Genomic DNA, 18,676 nt, shown 5'->3' with positions numbered 1-18,676 from the left:
TGAGCGCTGCCAGGTGTGACCCAAAAAAAAAAAAAAAAAAAGAAAATATGGTAAATGTTAAAGATATCCAAAAGCCTCGTCATTTTCCTTATGTAAAAAACTCAAATATGGGGCCGGAGAGATAGCATGGAGGTTAGGCATTTGCCTTTCATGCAGAAGGTCATCGGTTCGAATCCCGGCGTCCCATATGGTCCCCCGTGCTTGCCAGGAGGAATTTCTGAGCATGGAGCCAGGAGGAACCCCTGAGCACAGCCGAGTGAGACCCAAAAAAAAAAACAAAAAAAAAAAAAAAAAACTCAAATATTTGAGTGGCCAGGTCTATTATTGCCTTACCCAATTGGTGTAACAATAGCCAGGTAAAACATTCTGTGAGCTTTAATAATTTAACAAAATAAATGATACCAAATATTTAGATGACAATGGATTTGGGTTTTAAGAATATAGGTTTTGAATTTTGACAGGGGTTAATTGCCAATGCACATGCCTTATATATGAGGCCCTGGGTTCAATCCTCAACACTTCATAACTTAACCAAGCAGAGTCAGTATTACCCAAACAACTGTTTATATTAAAATATAAAAACGTGGAAGATATTAAATTACAATGACTATACAGTCAATGAATGTGAAACATGACTGTGTACTTTTTGATCAGTAACATACATATTATTATTCATTAAATGCCCCCTCACCCCTCACCCTGGGTAATCAGAAGGTTATGGGGAGATACCACACAAATCTGAACTGTAGATGGTGACATTCTGGACCTGTCCTCTATGGATGACTGAAGCAGGACTCAACTGGCGTTCCTCACCCAACACTCACATCTCCATGAGAATGGGCAATTAGCTGCACACACAGATACAGAGGCAAATATGTTTTGATTCAACTATGATGGTGGTGTGGCCGTTAGCTACCTGCATTTTGACTTTTCGAAGAGCTTCTTTAATTGCTGGAATCTTTCTGAGACCTGAAAAATTCAGAGTTAAGCCTTAATTATGAATAACTCAATAATGTTCTTCTTAACATTGATGAACGTTTTAACAAAAACATCTAAAGACACAGAAATTCACTTTCAATAGAGATAAAAGTATTTTTAAAAATGAAATACCTTTCCATAAAGGTGATTACTAGCATAACTTTTAAATAGCAAACTTCCTAAACAAGAAAATATCTCAATTCAAAATTCATTGAAGGGGGACAGTCAAAATACTCAAGAGGAGGCCGGAGAGATAGCACAGTGGTAGGGTGACTATCTCACATGCAACCGATCCAGGATGGATGGTGGTTCAAATCCTGTCATCCCATATGGTCCCTGGAGCCTTCCAGGAGCAATTTCTGAGCACAGAGCCAGGAGTAACCCCTGAGCGTTGCCAGTGTGACCCAAAAACAAACAAACAAAAAAGGCACACACACACACACACACACACACACACACACACACACACACACACAAAACCTCAAGAGGGCAGAGTAGAAATAAGAAACTTCAAATAGAATTACAGAACCGGGGCCAGAGAGATAGAATGAAGGTAGGGTGTTTGCCTTTCATGCAGAAGGATAGTGGTTCGAATCCCAGCATCCCATATGGTCCCCTGTGCCTGCCAGGGCGATTTCTGAGCATAAACCAGGAGTAACCCCTGAGCGCTGCCGGGTGTGACCCAAAAACCAAAAAAGAAATTACAGAACCAGGGGCCGGAGCGATAGCACAGTGGGTAGGGCATTTGCTTTGCACATGACTGAGCTGGGTTCAATCCCCAGCATCCCAAATGGTCCCCTGAGCCTGCCAGGAGTAACCCCGGAGAACCTCTGGGTGTGGCCAAAACAAAACAAAACAAAACAAAACAAAACAAAAAAAGATATAACAGAACTGAAAAACTTGGTAGGCAAAATGAAAAAGTCACTAAAAGGCCTCACCAGGAGAGTAACAGTTGCTGAGACAAAATCAGTAAGCTGGAAGATGAGCTGCATAAGACAGAAGTTGGATAATAGCTTTAAAATAAACTAAGAGGGGGTCGGAGAGATAGCACAAGAGTAAGACATTTGCCTTGCAAATGGCTGACCCTGGACCAACTGTGGTTCAAATCCCGGCATATAGTCCCTGGTGCCTGCCAAGAGCAATTTCTGAGCAGAGAGCCAGGAGTAACCCCTGAGTGCCGCCAGGTGTGTCCCCCCCAAAAAAAAACAATAGATGAAAAAAAATCCTCAAAATAAGTGAACAGACAATAATAAACCTTTAGGATAAATTCAATAGGACAACATAATTACTGGGGGTCCCAGTGGGCCAAGAAGAAAATATCATTGAAGAAGCAACAGTCAAAGACACCATTGCTGAGAAGTTTCCAAAGCTGAAACATGCTTGTACCCACATTCTGGATGCCTGAAGAGTACCAGCTAAAAGAGATACAAATAAAAGCACTCCAAGGCCAAATGATGAAAACCATGAATAGAGATAGAATACCAATAAAAGGGAATACAAAGAATCAAACTAAAGATTTACAGACTTATCACAAGGCTGGAGAGAAGGCAGTAGTGGAATATAGTGAAAAACCTCAATGAAATGAATGCCTCACCACAAATATTTTACCCAGCCAGGCTTTTATTCAGGTGTGAAGGAAGGATACACAGCTTCATGGATAAACAACATTAATATAGTAACAATATTCAGCGACAATAGAGACAAGGACCAGGAGGATCAGTTCATGGTAGGAAGCTTCACACAAAGAGCAGAGGAATGCAGTTAGGGCAGAGAAAGTATCACAATAAGATAATTGGCAAAAAAAAAGGGGGGGGGGCGGAGTAACAGAACAGTCGTAAGGTGTTTGCCTTGCATACTGTTGACCCAGGAACGGACCCCGGCTTGATTCCCAGCATCCCATTTGGTCCCCCAAGCCTGCCAGGAGTGATTTCTGAGTGCAGAGCCAGGAGTAACTCCTGAGCACCACTAGGTGTGGCCCCAAAAAACAAAAAACTCAATAATGATCATTGGAAATGATCACTCTGAACAAAAATTGGGTGCTGAAAGGAGATAAAGAGACATGATACCCCTCACTAACAATATTGTGAACCAGTGTCTAAAGGGAAAAGAAAAAAAACTATGTGTGTGTTTGTATGTGTGAGAGAAGAGAGGGAGAAGGAGAGAGGGAGAGAGAGAGAGGGAGGGAGAGAGGGAAAAGGAGAGAGAGAAAGAGAGAGAAAGAAAAATGTCTGCCCCATAGGCAGGCAGGAAAGAGAAAATCTGGGCCACTGGTGGTGGGAAATGTGCACTGGTGAACAGTAATGTACATTAACAACAACAACAACAACAAGTGAGCATTATTCTAAACAACTTGAAATATCACCAATTTTTAATTTGGTCCTACATAAAGAATTATACCTTTAAAGAAGTCATATCCTAAGCATATTAAAAATTAAATCTATTTGGGGCCGGGTGGTGGCGCTGGAGGTAATGTGCCTGCCTTGCCTGCGCTAGCCTAGGACGGACCGCGGTTCGATCCCCCGGCGTCCCATATGGTCCCCCAAGAAGCCAGGAGCAACTTCTGAGCGCATAGCCAGGAGTAACCCCTGAGCGTCACAGGGTGTGGCCCAAAAAAAAAAAAATTAAATCTATTTAAAGCAGAGCTATCGCAGAAAGAGAAAATGAAATAAAATTAATTAGTAACATCTGTCAAGCAGAGACATAAAAACGGAGTGGTTACCTGAAATGAATCTTTATTCAACTTGGCAGCTAAATAAGAAAATGTTTTTGGTGATGGTCCTTTTTTCTGACATTCCAATAAAATTTCCCGGTCATCATTTCTGAAGGGAGAAATATTAAGGTGTCATGGTTAGAGCAGTGAGAATTTAAAACATTATGATGTCTTAATTTCCACCAAGAGGAAGAGACATAGTTTAAATTTTTTTCAAAAAATTTTTTTCAGGGGCCGGGTAGGTGGCGCTGGAGGTAAGGTGTCTGCCTTGCAAGCGCTAGCCAAGGAAGGACCACGGTTCGACCCCCGACGTCCCATATGGTCCCCCCAAGCCAGGGGCGATTTCTGAGCACATAACCAGGAGTAACCCCTGAGCATCAAACGGGTGTGGCCCAAAAACCAAAAAAAAAAAAAAAAAAAAATTTTATTCAAAAGGTTTCTGGGTCACACTTAGTGGTTCTCTGAGGACTACTCTTAAAACGTTGTGCTTTGCTCATCATGCAATTCCAAACTCTGGCCTCCCACATACAAAATGTTCTCAGCCTACTGTACTTTCTCTTTAGCCCTGAATACTTTTTACCACGGGCCCAATCACACGAATACTCAGGGGTCTATAGGGCCACACCCAGAAGTGTGTGTGTTGAGGGGGGGTATGTGGTGCAGGAAACAGGGTGGGGAGGGCCTTGAAGATTCTAGGTATTTGAATATCTACTACTGCAGCAACATCCCTGGGTACAAGGAGGTGACATTTTTATTAGAACCCCCAGTGATTTTTTTTTTTTTGAGTATCTGACTTTCTTTTTTTTGTTTTGTTTTTGGGTCACACCTGGCAATACTCAGGGGTTCCTCCTGGCTCTACGCTCAGAAATCGCTCCTGGCAGGCTTAGACCATATGGGATACCGGAATTCAAACCACCATCCTTCTGCATGCAAGGCAAACACTTTACCTCCATGCTATCTCTCCGGCCCCGAGATTTGACTTTCTAAAATGTGAGCTGTGTGTGACAGGGATCATATTTGAATGTAGAGACTGCAAATAATTGGCGATAAAATCTGAATGCAGGACTAAATATTACTGTGCCATGCATCCAAGGTGTTTCTGGCAGTGCTAGCTTAAGCCATACACCAGACTGTTCTACAGTACAGTTCAGCAAAACGATCTCTACCAACATGATCCACTTTTGAAGTAAATCATCACTTCCCTTATTTTAAGATCGTTTCACAAAACTGTAAGGAAGGCCAGAGAGGCAGTTCAGGTGGGAAAGGATTTGTCTTGCATGTGACTGTGGCCAGGATTATGGTCACCCAATCATTGCCAAGGGTTATTCCTGAGCATAGAGCCAGGAATAGCCCAAGCACCACCTGGAAAAAAAAGTCGTAAGTATTTTTGAACTGCTAAAAATGTAGAAGACAATGGAGCACAGCAGGTAGGGGTTTTGCCTTGCATGCAGCTGACCCCGATATCCCTTATGATCCAGAGCCTGCAAGGAGTGACTTCTGAGAACAGAGCCTGAAGTAACCCCTGAGCATTGCCAGGTATTGGCCCAGAAACAAACAAAAAACATTAAATGTAATAATACTGGGCTATATTACCTACCCACAAATTATAACATCACAGAATAGGATCCTAGCCCTGCTGAAATCAGAAGATTCTTACCTTGTCCAGGAAACTATAATTTCTCCCTTCTTTTTGATAACATTCTTCGCAGAAAGGCTTGGAAAAGTGGAACCTGCTTCTGATGGAAGTGTAACCTCTTGGTTTGCCTTGAATGACAAGGAATCTTTGGTTACTGTAAGGTTTTTTTTATTGGCTTTTCCTTGGTGCACTTCACCACTCTCAGCAGACTCCTCTGTAACTTTCTCAGTTTTTAAATCTATTTCCTTTCTCTGTTTTTTCTGAGAATTATTTAGATCTGAAATTTTTTTTCTCTTTTTGTGGACATTGTGATTCAAAATGCCAGGATACTGTGAAGTCTCAAAATTTGAAAATGGCTTTGATGTTAAACTACTCTTTTTAATGTCACATGAGCTGGGAGCTTCTGAGGTCAAATCAACATAGGCTTCCTCAAGAATGCATTCCAAAGGCTTATTTGTTACTTGCACCTGTTTTTCCTCTCTGTTATTTTCATCCACACATATTATTGGGCTATTTAAGTCTGGGACAGTTGAAGGAGGATGGATACCTTCATTTTTACTTTCACTTGAAACATCTTGTGTCAAATCAATGAAAGCATCAACAGTCTCTGGTTGCCCATTGTCTAATATTTGAGAATTTTGATCCAAATTGCCTCTAGAACACTTCAACTGGTCAGTATTTAAATCAGTTAGAACTATGAGTTCCTCCAAGTCTTTAGGTTTTGTGACTGGATCTTTTGTAAGCTCTATATATGCCTTTGAAAGACGGTCCTCAATAGAAGGAATTTCTTCCACTGGAGGCAATTCTTCAGTATTGTTGGACATTTTGGGTTCCCATACTTGATGCAACTTGAAGCACTCATCAGTCACTTCATTATGATTCGCTCTACCTGAAGCATCTTTAAGAAATTCATATATATCAGGAACTGGGGGTTGTATCATACAGTCCTGTTCTTCACAAGCTGATTTACTGTCGTCTACATCATTGGTGGAATTCCTCAGTTCCCCCACGGATGGAAAAGCTGTGCTCTGACATGAAATATCCTCTTTCTCTGCTACTCCATCAGCCTCCTTTCCCACACTGGGCAAAGTTGATGATTGACTGGCAACCACATTCTGTTTAAGATTGGTAGCAGTAGATGGCACCGTACGTCGTATTTTCACAACGAAATGATCATTGGACTTTTCCATTATAACAGCATGCATAGGTAGATTCGGGTGGTACTGAAAGCCTGGGGCAACAGATCGGCTTGTCCAGGATGAAGAACAACTTGATTTACTACTTGAATTATCAGATTCTAGAGCTAAATGAATATCTTGTTCAGAGGCATCCTCCTCTTCAAGTAAGGCATCTTCACTAAAATGAGCACTAATAACTTCTTCAGGGGTGGCACTAGATAAAACTACTGGCTTTAAGAAACTGAGATGACCATCTGACTTGAGAGGGGAGGGCACTGTTAAGGAGACTGCTAGGTCCTCGAGAAGTATGGAAGAAATGCCAGGCTTGCTCTTTTCTGAACTACACACATTATCTTTGCCTAAAGCTGTATTAGTGGACACTTCAAACATGCAACTCTCATCTAACACATCAGGATGAACTGGCAATGAAAGCCCAGAAGTCAGAGAGGGACCTTTTTCAGAAGATAGTAATGACCAGTTGTCATCCCCAATCATTTTAGGACACGGAGAAACCACCCCTGACACAAGCTCTTCTGCTGTACAAGCTGGTAAAGACTCACACTTGAGACTCTCCAGCAGTTGTTTCTCTGGAGTCTTTAATTCCCATTCACTTTTTTCATTACAGTTAACACTGTTATCCAATAGATCAGAACCTTGCAACAAACTTTTAAATATTTCACCCATCTGTGCATCACTCACTAAGTTAAACGTCAGGCTCGATGTTTGCTGTTCTGTGAGAATTTCAAAACTGCGCTCTGGCTTCAAAGCCGCAAGCTGGGAGGTCTGTCCATCTTCTGAGGTACTACCTTCTGTTCTTCCTGGTCTGGGCGTGCTTGGACAATTTAGTTCCAACACATGCGCTTCAGAGTGAGAATTCTTCATATTCTCAAAGTAAGTAGGAGAACATTTTTTAACATCTTCTTTTCCAGTGTTAATACTGGAGATATTTTTTTCTTGATGCTTTTCCTCAGATTTTTTGCAACCCAATAAAGTTTTACAATAAACAGAATCTTCTGGCTTGGGGGATTTCTCTTTTGGCCTATCTTTGCTAGAGTTCTCCACAATTCCCTTTTGAAATTTTGAATACTGGGTTTTCTTTTTACTGATCTTCTCAAGTTTTCCTTCATCACTATCACTGCCAAAGTTTATGAAATCACAAAATTTGAGCAACATTTTCTTAAGCTTTGCAAATAAATAGTCAAGTTGCTCATCAACAAACTTCCATAACTTTTTTTTCATATCTGGTAGCTGTTGTTCAAATAAACGATCCACTATGCCATTCTTTTTCACTTGCTTAAGCTTAGACTCTATAACATCACAGAGATTCTTCTGTAATGTTGTTACTGACTTAGAGATCTTAGAGAAATCAAGTTGCTTAATCAGTGACGTGAAACTCATACTTGCTGACTCAATAATCCTATCAAACTGCATTAATGAAAACTTTACTTTGAATTTCATATAGTTTCTCCTTACATGTTTTCTTATCATCCGCAACATGTGCATCACTTCGCGGACAGAAGAGGGTACAGCAACAATTGAAACAATTTTTTCTAAGCTAGAGGTACTCATTGTCTTTTCTTTCTCTGTTTTTGAAGAATTATCAGACTCACTTTGTCTTTTAGTCCAGTTGCTTTTGGTCTGATGGGTTTTTATAGAAGTTTTCGGACTGTCTTTATCCAAATGCACAGTGCTTTTCTTATTTCTTACGCTAGTTTTTGTGTTTTGAAATTCAGTAGATGCCTTAGGCTTAGTATTCTTCTCAAAATTTTGTGAACTAGACTTATCACTGTCACTTACAATCTCTCCTTCTTCTAATTCATTCAAAGGCGAATTTTTCTGGGAGTCTGCTTCTATAAATGTGTCAGATTTATAAACTGGCTTTTGATTTTCTTTATTGAGATCAGAATGGCTCTTTGAGGTAGAATGTGCTGAATTTGGTGGAAACACATCTGTGAATGAAAAAAAAAGTACAGTATAAGAATATGGAGTCTTTCTTTTTTCTGGTTTTATTGGGGGGGGGGGGCTTCTGTCTCTGCACTCAGAAATCACTCCTAGCAAGCCCAGGGGACCATGTGGGATGCGGGAATCGAAACCAGGTTAGCCTCATTCAAGGCAAACCCCCTACTTGCTGTATTATTGCTCCTATCCACCAATATGGAATATTGATTTATTTTTGTGTATTTCTGGGCCATAACCAGCAATGCTTCAGTTTTACTTGGGCTCTGCACTCAGAAGTTATTTCTGGGGGCTGGAGTGATAGCACAGGGTAAGGTGTTTGACTTGCATGCGGACAAAACAGGACAAAACCTGGTTCAAATCTCGGCATCCTAGGATGGTCCCCGAGCCCACCAGGAACAACTTCTGAGTGCAGAGCCAGGAGTAAAGCCTGATCATTGCTGGGTGTGATCCCCACTCCCCCCAAAAAAGGAAGTTATTTCTGGCATTTCAGAGAACCTTATGGGAAGCTGGAGACTGAACCTAGTTTGGTTATGTGTATGACTGCTCCAGCCATAAATTGAATTTTTATATTGATATTAAAAAAAAAACACTTAAGGGAGGTGCGTCTTAGCGCAGTATGTAGCAAGTCAGTCTCATAAAAACAAACAAAACAGGGGCCCGGAGAGATAGCACAGAGGTGTTTGCCTTGCAAGCAGCCGATCCAGGACCAAAGGTGGTTGGTTCGAATCCCGGTGTCCCATATGGTCCCCCGTGCCTGCCAGGAGCTATTTCTGAGCAGACAGCCAGGAGTAACCCCTGAGCACCACCGGGTGTGGCCCAAAAACCAAAAAAAAAAACAAAACAAAACCAAAAAAAAAAAGTAAAAACAAAAACAAAAACAAAAAAAACCCTAAGGGGCTGGGGAGAGGATAGCAGGTAGGGCATTAGCTTTGCACAAGGCTGACCCCAAGCTTGATCACTGCAATACCATATGGTCCCCTTAGCAGCTAGGAACAATTTCTAAATGCAGAGCCAGGAGTAACCTGAACACCACCAGACGTGGCCCAAAAATAAATAAATAAAAACCCAGAATGTTAAGGTCTAGTATTGATTCATACCATTTGTTTAAACTTGTTTTAAAATATGCTCAGGGGCCTATTTATTCCTAACCACTGATCATACAGTGGTTAGGAAGGTCACATACCTTACATGCAGTCAATCCCTGGCATGCTATATAGTCTCCTGAGCCTGCCAGGAATGATCATTGAGCACTGTGTCAGGAATAAAACCTAAATACCAGGTCTTAAGGCCCAAAACACAAACAAATAAATAAAATGTGCTCAAAAGGTAACCAAAAGCGGGCCCGGAGAGATAGCACAGTGGTGTTTGCCTTGCAAGCAGCCGATCCAAGACCAAAGGTGGTTGGTTTGAATCCCGGTGTCCCATATGGTCCCCTGTGCCTGCCAGGAGCTATTTCTGAGCAGATAGCCAGGAGTAACCCCTGAGCAAAGCCGGGTGTGGCCCCCCCCCAAAAAAAAAAAAGGTAACCAAAAGCATTAGTTCAGAGTTAAGCTATTTGAATAACCATCTGCAGTCCAGTTATTTTACTTCATTAAGGAGCATCATCACATATTCCATGCTATTTGGTAGTCTGTAAAAGCCAAAAATATGGGGCCTGAGCGACAGCACAGTGGTAGGGTGTTTGCCTTGCATGTGGCTGATCCAAGATGGTGTTTCGAATCCTGGCATCCCATATGGCTCCCCATGCCTGCCAGGAGTGATTTGAGTGCAAAGCCAACAGTAACCCAAGTGCCACCAGGTATGACCCAAAATTCCCCCCCCTGAAAAATTTGGCTTAATGTAAACTAAAGGTACACTGCACATTTCTAACAGAGGTCTAAATGTTAGTCATGCTATCAAAAAAGAAAAAGCAGGGGCCCGGAGAGATAGCACAGCGGCATTTGCCTTGCAAGCATCCAATCCAGGACCAAAGGTGGTTGGGTTCGAATTCCGGTGTCTCATATGGTCCCCCATGCCTGCCAGGAGCTATTTCTGAGCAGACAGCCAGGAGTAACCCCTGAGCAATGCTGGGTGTGGCCCAAAAACAAAAACAAAAAAGAAAAAGCAGGACCAGAGTATAAGAGATATGGCATTTGCTTTGCATGCAGCCATCCCTGAACATTATTATCAGGAACAACCCTGAACTTTGCACCAACCTGAGCACCACTAGGTATAGCCTAACTACCAACACCCCCACCAAATGAAAAGAAGAAAAGAAAGAAGATGCAGTAGCCAGGGCTGTAGCTTAGCTTTAGAGAACATGATTTGCACATATGAGGTCTTGAGAGGGAGAGAGAGAAAGAAAGAGGGGTCATAGTAGTAGGTTAGGGATCAGGGGCATATGTCATGCATGTGCAAGGAACCAAGCTCAGTCCTTAGAACTACAAGTCAGCTCCCCACCCTGCTCCAGTACTAGTCATGTGTGTGGTGCTATAGCCTCCAAGCACTGCTCAACTGGACCTGACATTGAACCTAGCATTTAACTGTGAACCCAGTTAGCACAGTACCACAGAAATGGTCCCCTCCTGGGTAGAGGAAAAACATTAAACACAACACTTTACTGTTGGTTTATTTTTTGGTTTTTTGGGGATCATCTGATCACCTGGCAGTGATCAGGGGTTACTGCTAGCTTTGTGCTCAGGAATCATTCCTGGAAGATTCAGGGGACCATATGACATGCCAAAAATTGAATCTGGGTTGGTTGTGTTTGTGTGTAAGGCATACTCTACTAGCTTTCTGGCCCCAAACACCAATACATTTTGTGTATCCATTTTATATTCTCACATAAAAACAAGCTACAGAATATAAACTATTACCTTTATATAATGATGCTTGAGATGGACTTTCCAATTTAAGAACTTTGGCTACTGGTCTAACTGGACTATTCAAGGGACTGATGGCCTCAGGAATAGGTCTCAAGTTATTAAAGTCAATGCTCAGAACTGAGTTTTCATCATCATGATACACAGAATTTGTTTCACCAACTTCCATTAACTCAGTTTGCTGAAGCGAAGATTCAGGCATCTGTTTAGGTATACATGGCTCCGCAGGACAAGATTTAGCCTCATCCAGTGGTGCATCCGTAAGAGAAGACTCGAATTTTGATCCATCTTTTGAAGGGACTATTGGTAAGATGCCAGCTTCTTCAACTGATGACTGCAACATGCTTTCATTGGTTTTGTCCTTTTTTGTTGAAAAAGTCTCCTTAATTTCTATACCTTCAGAAGCACAATAATTTAAACCATCATTTATTTTGGTCTCCAAGTCCAAGTTTTGGGAAACATTTGTTTGTAACACTTTCATTGTTTTTGCACCATTAACAGCTTGCTCTATTTTTGCTGATGATGGAAACAAAGATTCTCTTTGTTCCATTTCCACAGGTGCTGAGGAGGAAGACTCCTGACGACAAGAGGTCATGTCACAACACAAAGTGTTCTCAACAGACTTAGCAAACAAATGGCTTTCTTCTTCCATTTTCTTTTCTGGAATACTGGTCCCAGGCTCAGACACTGCTGCAAGAATATTCTCACATTGTTGTAACTTTGATCTGTTTTCCTCTGTGACAGGTTCACTGGCAGAGGGAATATAAGCTGCTGTTCTAGACTGCACCAAGGGCGCCACATCGCATATGCCTCTAATTTTGGGAGAACTCATTATTTTATGTGGACTATCCTGAGAAACAGGTTGCTTTTTAGCAGGAGAAAGAGTTAGGTTCAATTTTTCCATAAAACTCAACTTTAAGTCTTTGTTTTTTGTTTCATTTGGACCACTTTCAGCTTTAGCTGTCAGTTCTGCTCCTTTGGTAACATTTACAACTTCTCCTTTATCATGTTTCTTTTCATATCTGTTTAAGTCAGTAGTGGTTTTCTTACTTTCTTTGTTAGTCTTCTGCAAATTTTCTGTAGAACCCCTTTTTTCATTTCTCATATGCCTATTTTCTTCTTTGCCTTCTCTTTCTCTTTTCCTCTTTTCTTCTGTTCTATGCCTTTCTTCTTTTAAAAGTGTATTTTTCTGTTGGTATAAAATATCACCCTCCTTAGAGTCAACATGTTTGTGAATTCTATTGGCTGAAAGAGAAGGTGGGCATCTTCCTTCTGGAAAACTATGATTATTTGTACCCCTGTCTCTTTTACAATCGTCCCTTTCTCGTCTCTCTTCTAAATGGTATTTACTGGAATTATGACGAAATTTTATTTCACTCTTGGAATGAGGAAGCAATGTTCGTTCGGATATTCTCCAATGATCCTGGTCTTTTACCACAGATTTAGATTTTTGGTCAGTTTTCCTTTCTTCTTGATCTTGTGACTTAAGTTCTCTTCTCTTTATATTTTGTGATCTTTCACCTTGTCTTTCTGATTTTTTGTCATTTTGAGATTCTGCTCGAGCATGCAACCTTTCTTGAGTGGTCTCTTTCTCCCTAAAAGAATTACTATACTCATCTCTATAATTCAACTCTGTCTTGCTTCTAAACTTGGAATTCTTGCTTTCTGTCTTAAGTTCCCCTTTACAGTATTTCTCAGGATGTGTCTGTAGCCTTTGACCAGCTTCTGTGTTTCTCAGTTCATCATCACCAAAGCTAGTGCTCAAATCTTTTCGTATTCTGTCAGTGCCTCGGTTATGTTGATTGTGTCTAACATCTTTTCTCCCTCTTCTCTTGTCATCAGTTGAGCTACTCTCACCAGTCAGATGATGAGAACGTGACCAACTGCCATTGGTACAATGGTTTTCAGAAGATAGACATACAAGCGAAGGGCTCATTTTATCAGACTGTGGTTTTCCTTCCTTTTCGTGATTTGACAGTAAAGTGCTATGGTGTACATCTTTAAAAGCATCACTTTTCACTCTTTGATTAGTCTTTGAACAATCATCCAAATGGGAAGGTCTGGATTTAAGATCTTTTGGCTTCGTGACATCTGATGTTCTTGAAGTTTTCTGATTATTTCGAAAATGTGGGAACTCAGACAACCTATTAAGAAATAAAGAATTTAAGAGATCAAAATTAATTGCTTTTTTCTTTTCTCTTTGGCTTCTGGGCCATACTCAGATGCGCTCATAGTTTACTCCTGGCTTTCTGCTCAAGAATCACTACTGGCAGGAATCATGGGACAGATATATAGTTGGCCATATGCAGAGAAACACCTACAGTCCTTAACTATCTCTCCAAAACACCAAAGTTAAATGATTTTTTTTAAATCCTAATTTTATTTACCATTGACATACTTTAAAATGAAAAGCCCTAATATATAGTAAAAATTAATTTTACTTTGAATAAATGAGTGAATGACAGAATTTATAGACTTCCAAAATAAAGAAGCCCTTATTTGCTTTGCTAAAATCAGGTTTGAAGCATCTCAGTTCTAATTCAGAATTTGCTACTTCCTCAGATTTTCCTGATGAAAGGTTCACAATTCTCTAATAATAAATTCACTTCTTTATTATTTGGGTTTTTTTTTTTTTTTGGACCACACCTGGCGGTACTCACGGGTTACTCTTGACTCTGTACTCAGAAATTGCTCCTGATAGGCTCAGAGAACCATGAGGTGGTGGGGATCCAACCCTGGGATCAAACCCGGGTTGACCGCATGCAACATAAATGCCCTACTGCTGTGCTACTGCTCCAAACCCAGATCCACTTTGTTTAAAAAAGTGACATTATTTTCTTTCCCTTACTACATCCTAGACCTATTAAAACAGAAGAAAAATTGAAACCTGAATGAGTCAGAGACCATCAAGACAGAATTCTACGTTAACTACTTGTCCTAGTTTTCTTTTTTACATACATTTTCAAAGGTAGCCACAGAATCAATAGACATCTTTTATTTATTTTTGTTTTTGTTTTTGAGTCACACCCAGCAGTGCTCAGGAGTTACTCCTGGCTCTACTCTCAGAAATTGCTCCTGGCAGGCTCGGGGGATCATATGGGATGTTGGGATTCGAACCACTGACCTTCTGCATTGCAAGGCGAATGCCTTATCTCCATGCTATCTCTCCAGCCCCATCAATAGACATCTTAAAGTTGCACAAAAGAGGCAAAATAAAAATTATAGCTTCTTGGGGCCGGAGAGATAGCATGGAGGTAAGGCATTTGCCTTGCAATGCAGAAGGTCAGTGGTTCAAATCCCGGCATCCCATATGGTTCCCTGTGCCTGCCTGGAGCTATTTCTGAGCATTGAACCAGGGGTAACCCCTGAGCACTGCCGGGTGTGACCCAAAAACCAAAAATAAAAAAATAAAAATATATATATACCTTCTAGTAAATAGGAAATTTTAGCAAATGATTACCCCTCACACATACAAATTATAGTTCACAATTAAGAAAGAGCAAAGTAGAGGTCTGGGATGACTTAGTAACTAAAAGTACCTGCCTTGCTTTTTTTTTTGGGGGGGGGGGGGGGCGGGCATACCTGGAGGTGCTCAGGAGTTACTCCTGGCTCTGAGCTCTGAAATTGTTCCTGGCAGGCTCGGGAGACCATATGGGATGCTGGGATTGAACCCAGGTCCGTCCAGGTCTCTCACATGCAAGGCAAACACCCTACCGCTGTTCTATTGCTCTGGTTCCCCTTCCTTGCATTATTAAGGCTTCATGTTCATGTTCTGGTGCTAACACAGTAGTACTACTTCCAGAATCCATGGCACCTGAACAGGAAAAATGATCTCTGGCACATTGCAGCCAGGTGGTTATGAGTACAACTCAAGTGCATGTAAACACAGCAAATTCTCAACTAAAAAAGGTTGACCACAGCTCAATGGTACAACCCCCAAAGACACTGTGACAGGAAACTGTGAGCATCACAACTAAAACGATGACCTCTGCAAATATATATATAAGCACATTATATGTAAAGTTAGTAATACATGCTCTGCAAACAAGTCCAAGTTAAATCCCTGACACTACGTGGTTCCCTCAAGCAACAGTCCATAATAAATTTGAGGACTGATTGGTGTGGCACCAAATAAGTAAAAGAATCATTCAGGGGGGGCCGGGCGGTGGCGCTAGAGGTAAGGTGCCTGCCTTACCTGCGCTAGCCTTGGACGGACCGCGGTTCGATCCCCCGGCATCCCATATGGTCCCCCAAGCCAGGAGCGACTTCTGAGCACATAGCCAGGAGTAACCCCTGAGCGTCACTGGGTGTGGCCCAAAAAAAAAAAAAATCATTCAGGGGCCAGAGTTATAATGCAATAAGGCTCTACCTTGTATGTAGCCAACCCCAGTTTGATATCTAGAACTGCATATGATCTCACAAATACAAGGGGCTACTCCTGAACCCAGAGCCAGGTATACACTGATAGGTATGGTCCAAAATCAAAACAGAAAAACACTGAATTACTCCAGAGTCACACATATTCTTATCTACCAACACATTAACTAGAGAAAATTCTTCTGGTAAGGAACTCTTTGTAGGGGCTGTGAGGTAGGGTGTGCCCTTCAAATATGTGATCAATTTACCACATATGACTTTGATACCTGAACATAGAGCCTGGAGTAAGTCCTGATCACTGATAGGTATATTTTCAGAACAAAAAGAACTTTTGTATAATACTTTGAGAAAGATTATATAATACTTTGAGAAAGATGCAGTAATATTCTTGGCTCTCTCAAGCCCAGCCTGTGTTTACTCTTAAACATGCATCTATTTTTTTTTTTTTTGGAGGGGGGCTTAATCCTGGCTCTGTGCTCAGAAATAGCTCCTGGAAAGCTCAGGGGACCATATGGGATGCTGGGAATTGAACCCGGGTGCGTCCAGGGTTGGCCGAGTACAAGGCAAATGCTATCACTCTGACCCCTGAACATGTATTTTTATTTGCTTTCCTTTTTTCATTCTGGAGAAGCCCATAACCCATGTTCTTTTTCTTTCCTTTGTTTTGACTTTTTGGCCATACCCGGTGGTGCTCAGGGATTACTACTGGCTATGCACTCAGAAATTGCTCCTGGCTTGGGGGACCATATAGAATGCTGAGGGATTGAGCCGTGGTCTGTCCTACGTTAGCGTGCACAAAAAAGGTAGATGCCTTACCGTGCCACCACTCCAGCCCCTCCATGTATTTTTTATCCCCTCATATCTATTAAAATAAATTTTATTCAGTAAAAACTACCTTGCTCCAGTAGAAAAAGGGAAAATTTTACCTTCATCAAGATCATTACAGTGGCTTTGTTCTTTTATTGAGGCAAAGTAAGAACTCTGATGAGTGCTTAAGGACAGGGTTTTGATCTCCAGAAATGTACAGTGCCCAAACCACCACCAAATATGGCCCCACCAAAAAAGTGCATGTCCACAATGAGCACCACTGCCAAGTGTGCAAATGTCAAAACGCCAACAACCTCCTATACATAAACATACACACACTGGTCAACACAGAAGCAAAGGGAGAGGAAAGAAGAAAAAATTAAGTAAATAACAGAAGTATTTATTAATAATGTAAGACCATACCAAACAATCTAATTATACAATTTCCATCATTTCATCATCCAGATTTTCTTTTCACCTTGTTCAAACAAAACTTTCCCCTGTAGGGTACTCAGGCTAACATATATATTGCCCTGGATCAAAACAGGGCTGGTCACCTGCAACGCAATTTGCAAACCATACTGTATTAGCTTTCATGTCTAGTCACTGATGCATTTTACACAAGAAAAGGAATCGAGTGGTTGGTCCTGTGACAGTGAGTATCCTTTTGCTTTAGAAAGTATCCTGTGGGGGCCGGGCGGTGGCGCTAAAGGTAAGGTGCCTGCCTTGCCTGCGCTAGCCTCGGACGGACCACAGTTCGATTCCCCCGGCGTCCCATATGGTCCCCCAAGCCAGGAGCGACTTCTGAGCGCATAGCCAGGAGTAACCCCTGAGCATTACCGGGTGTGGCCCAAAAACCAAAAAAAAAAAAAGAAAGTATCCTGTGGCGGGCCCGGAGAGATAGCACAGCAGCGTTTGCCTTGCAAGCAGCCGATCCAGGACCTAAGGTGGTTGGTTCGAATCCCGGTGTCCCATATGGTCCCCCATGCCTGCCAGGAGCTATTTCTGAGCAGACAGCCAGGAGTAACCCCTGAGCACCGCCAGGTGTGATCCAAAAACCAAAAAAAAAAAAAAGTATTCTGTGGCTTTAATATTGAAGAGAAGTTGAGAAAACGTGAGGATGATGATACCAGTTCAGATGAGAGTTGAAAGGTAGCAACAATGGGAAAATGAAAGAATTGAAAGATTAAAAAGAAATAAAAAGCAGAAAGACCCAAGAGACAGTACACAGATAAGGAACTTGCCTTGCACACAGACAACCTAGCTTCAGTCCTCAGCACCACAAATGATCCTCTAAGCACTGCCAGGAGTGACCCTGAGCAAGAGCCAGGAGTAAGCCCTGAATACTTTAAGGTGTGACCAAAAGAGAACAAACAAAAATTCAGAATATGGTGAAAAACTGAATATGAAGGGTGATTAAAAGAAAGTGTCGGGGCCCAGAGAGATAGCACAGCGGCGTTTGCCTTGCAAGCAGCCTATCCAGGACCAAAGTGGTTGGTTCGAATCCCGGTGTCCCATATGGTCCCCCGTGCTTGCCAGGAGCTATTTCTGAGCAGACAGCCAGGAGTCACCCCTGAGCACTGCCGGGTGTGGCCCAAAAACCAAAAAAAAAAAAAAAAAAAAAAAGAAAGTGTCAAGATCATCTAGGCAGAATACTATGGTTCCCAGTTTGCCAATAACTCTAAATGCAGCTATTAATAGATTTCTCTTATATCCTCAAAAGTACCGTATTTTCCGGCGTATAAGATGACATTTGAAACAAAAAAAGTCAACCGAAAGTCGGGGGTCGTCTTATAAGCCGAGTATATCCCGAAAAATGTTTCAATATGCTACTAAACGAAAATTGTCTGAATAATGCCACAAAACGAATTTTCCAACTCGATCCTGCACCAATCACTGCAAGGCTACTCGGACTGCCTCTCTAACTCAGCCAATCCAAGCAGGCTTTTTATGCATGCAAATTAGACAATGTTCTGTACCGGAATCTACACTGTAAAAAGCCTGCTCAGATTAGCCAGAGTCAGAGAGCAAGTCTATTACAGTATAACCTTTGAATCTTTGCTTGCTGTGATTGGCTCAATGTGGTACATGAGCACAGGAACACATGCAGCACAGGAACGTTCTGTCTGATACAGCAAATATAGGCCTAAACCTATGTTTTAACTGCAAA

The 18,676-nt window shown here is 41.6% G+C and overlaps 1 protein-coding gene across 1 annotated transcript in view; it reads right to left on the bottom strand.

Annotated features, from left to right (window-relative positions):
• Positions 1-291: 291 nt before the first annotated feature.
• The window catches only part of CASP8AP2 (caspase 8 associated protein 2), a 35,626-nt gene continuing 17,241 nt past the window's right edge, over positions 292-18,676 (bottom strand). Inside the window, exons 6-9 of the mRNA XM_049772305.1 lie at positions 11,317-13,466; positions 5,346-8,451; positions 3,698-3,797; positions 292-969 (exon numbers count right to left, since the gene is read on the bottom strand). Of these exons, the coding sequence (XP_049628262.1) occupies positions 913-969; positions 3,698-3,797; positions 5,346-8,451; positions 11,317-13,466 (5,413 nt within the window). The 3' untranslated portion in view covers positions 292-912. The remainder of the gene's footprint in view (positions 970-3,697; positions 3,798-5,345; positions 8,452-11,316; positions 13,467-18,676) is intronic.

The sequence above is a fragment of the Suncus etruscus genome, chromosome 4 (assembly GCF_024139225.1).
Source record: "Suncus etruscus isolate mSunEtr1 chromosome 4, mSunEtr1.pri.cur, whole genome shotgun sequence".
NCBI classification, from domain to species: Eukaryota; Metazoa; Chordata; class Mammalia; order Eulipotyphla; family Soricidae; genus Suncus; species Suncus etruscus.
This window is presented reverse-complemented; position numbering and strand designations above follow the sequence as displayed.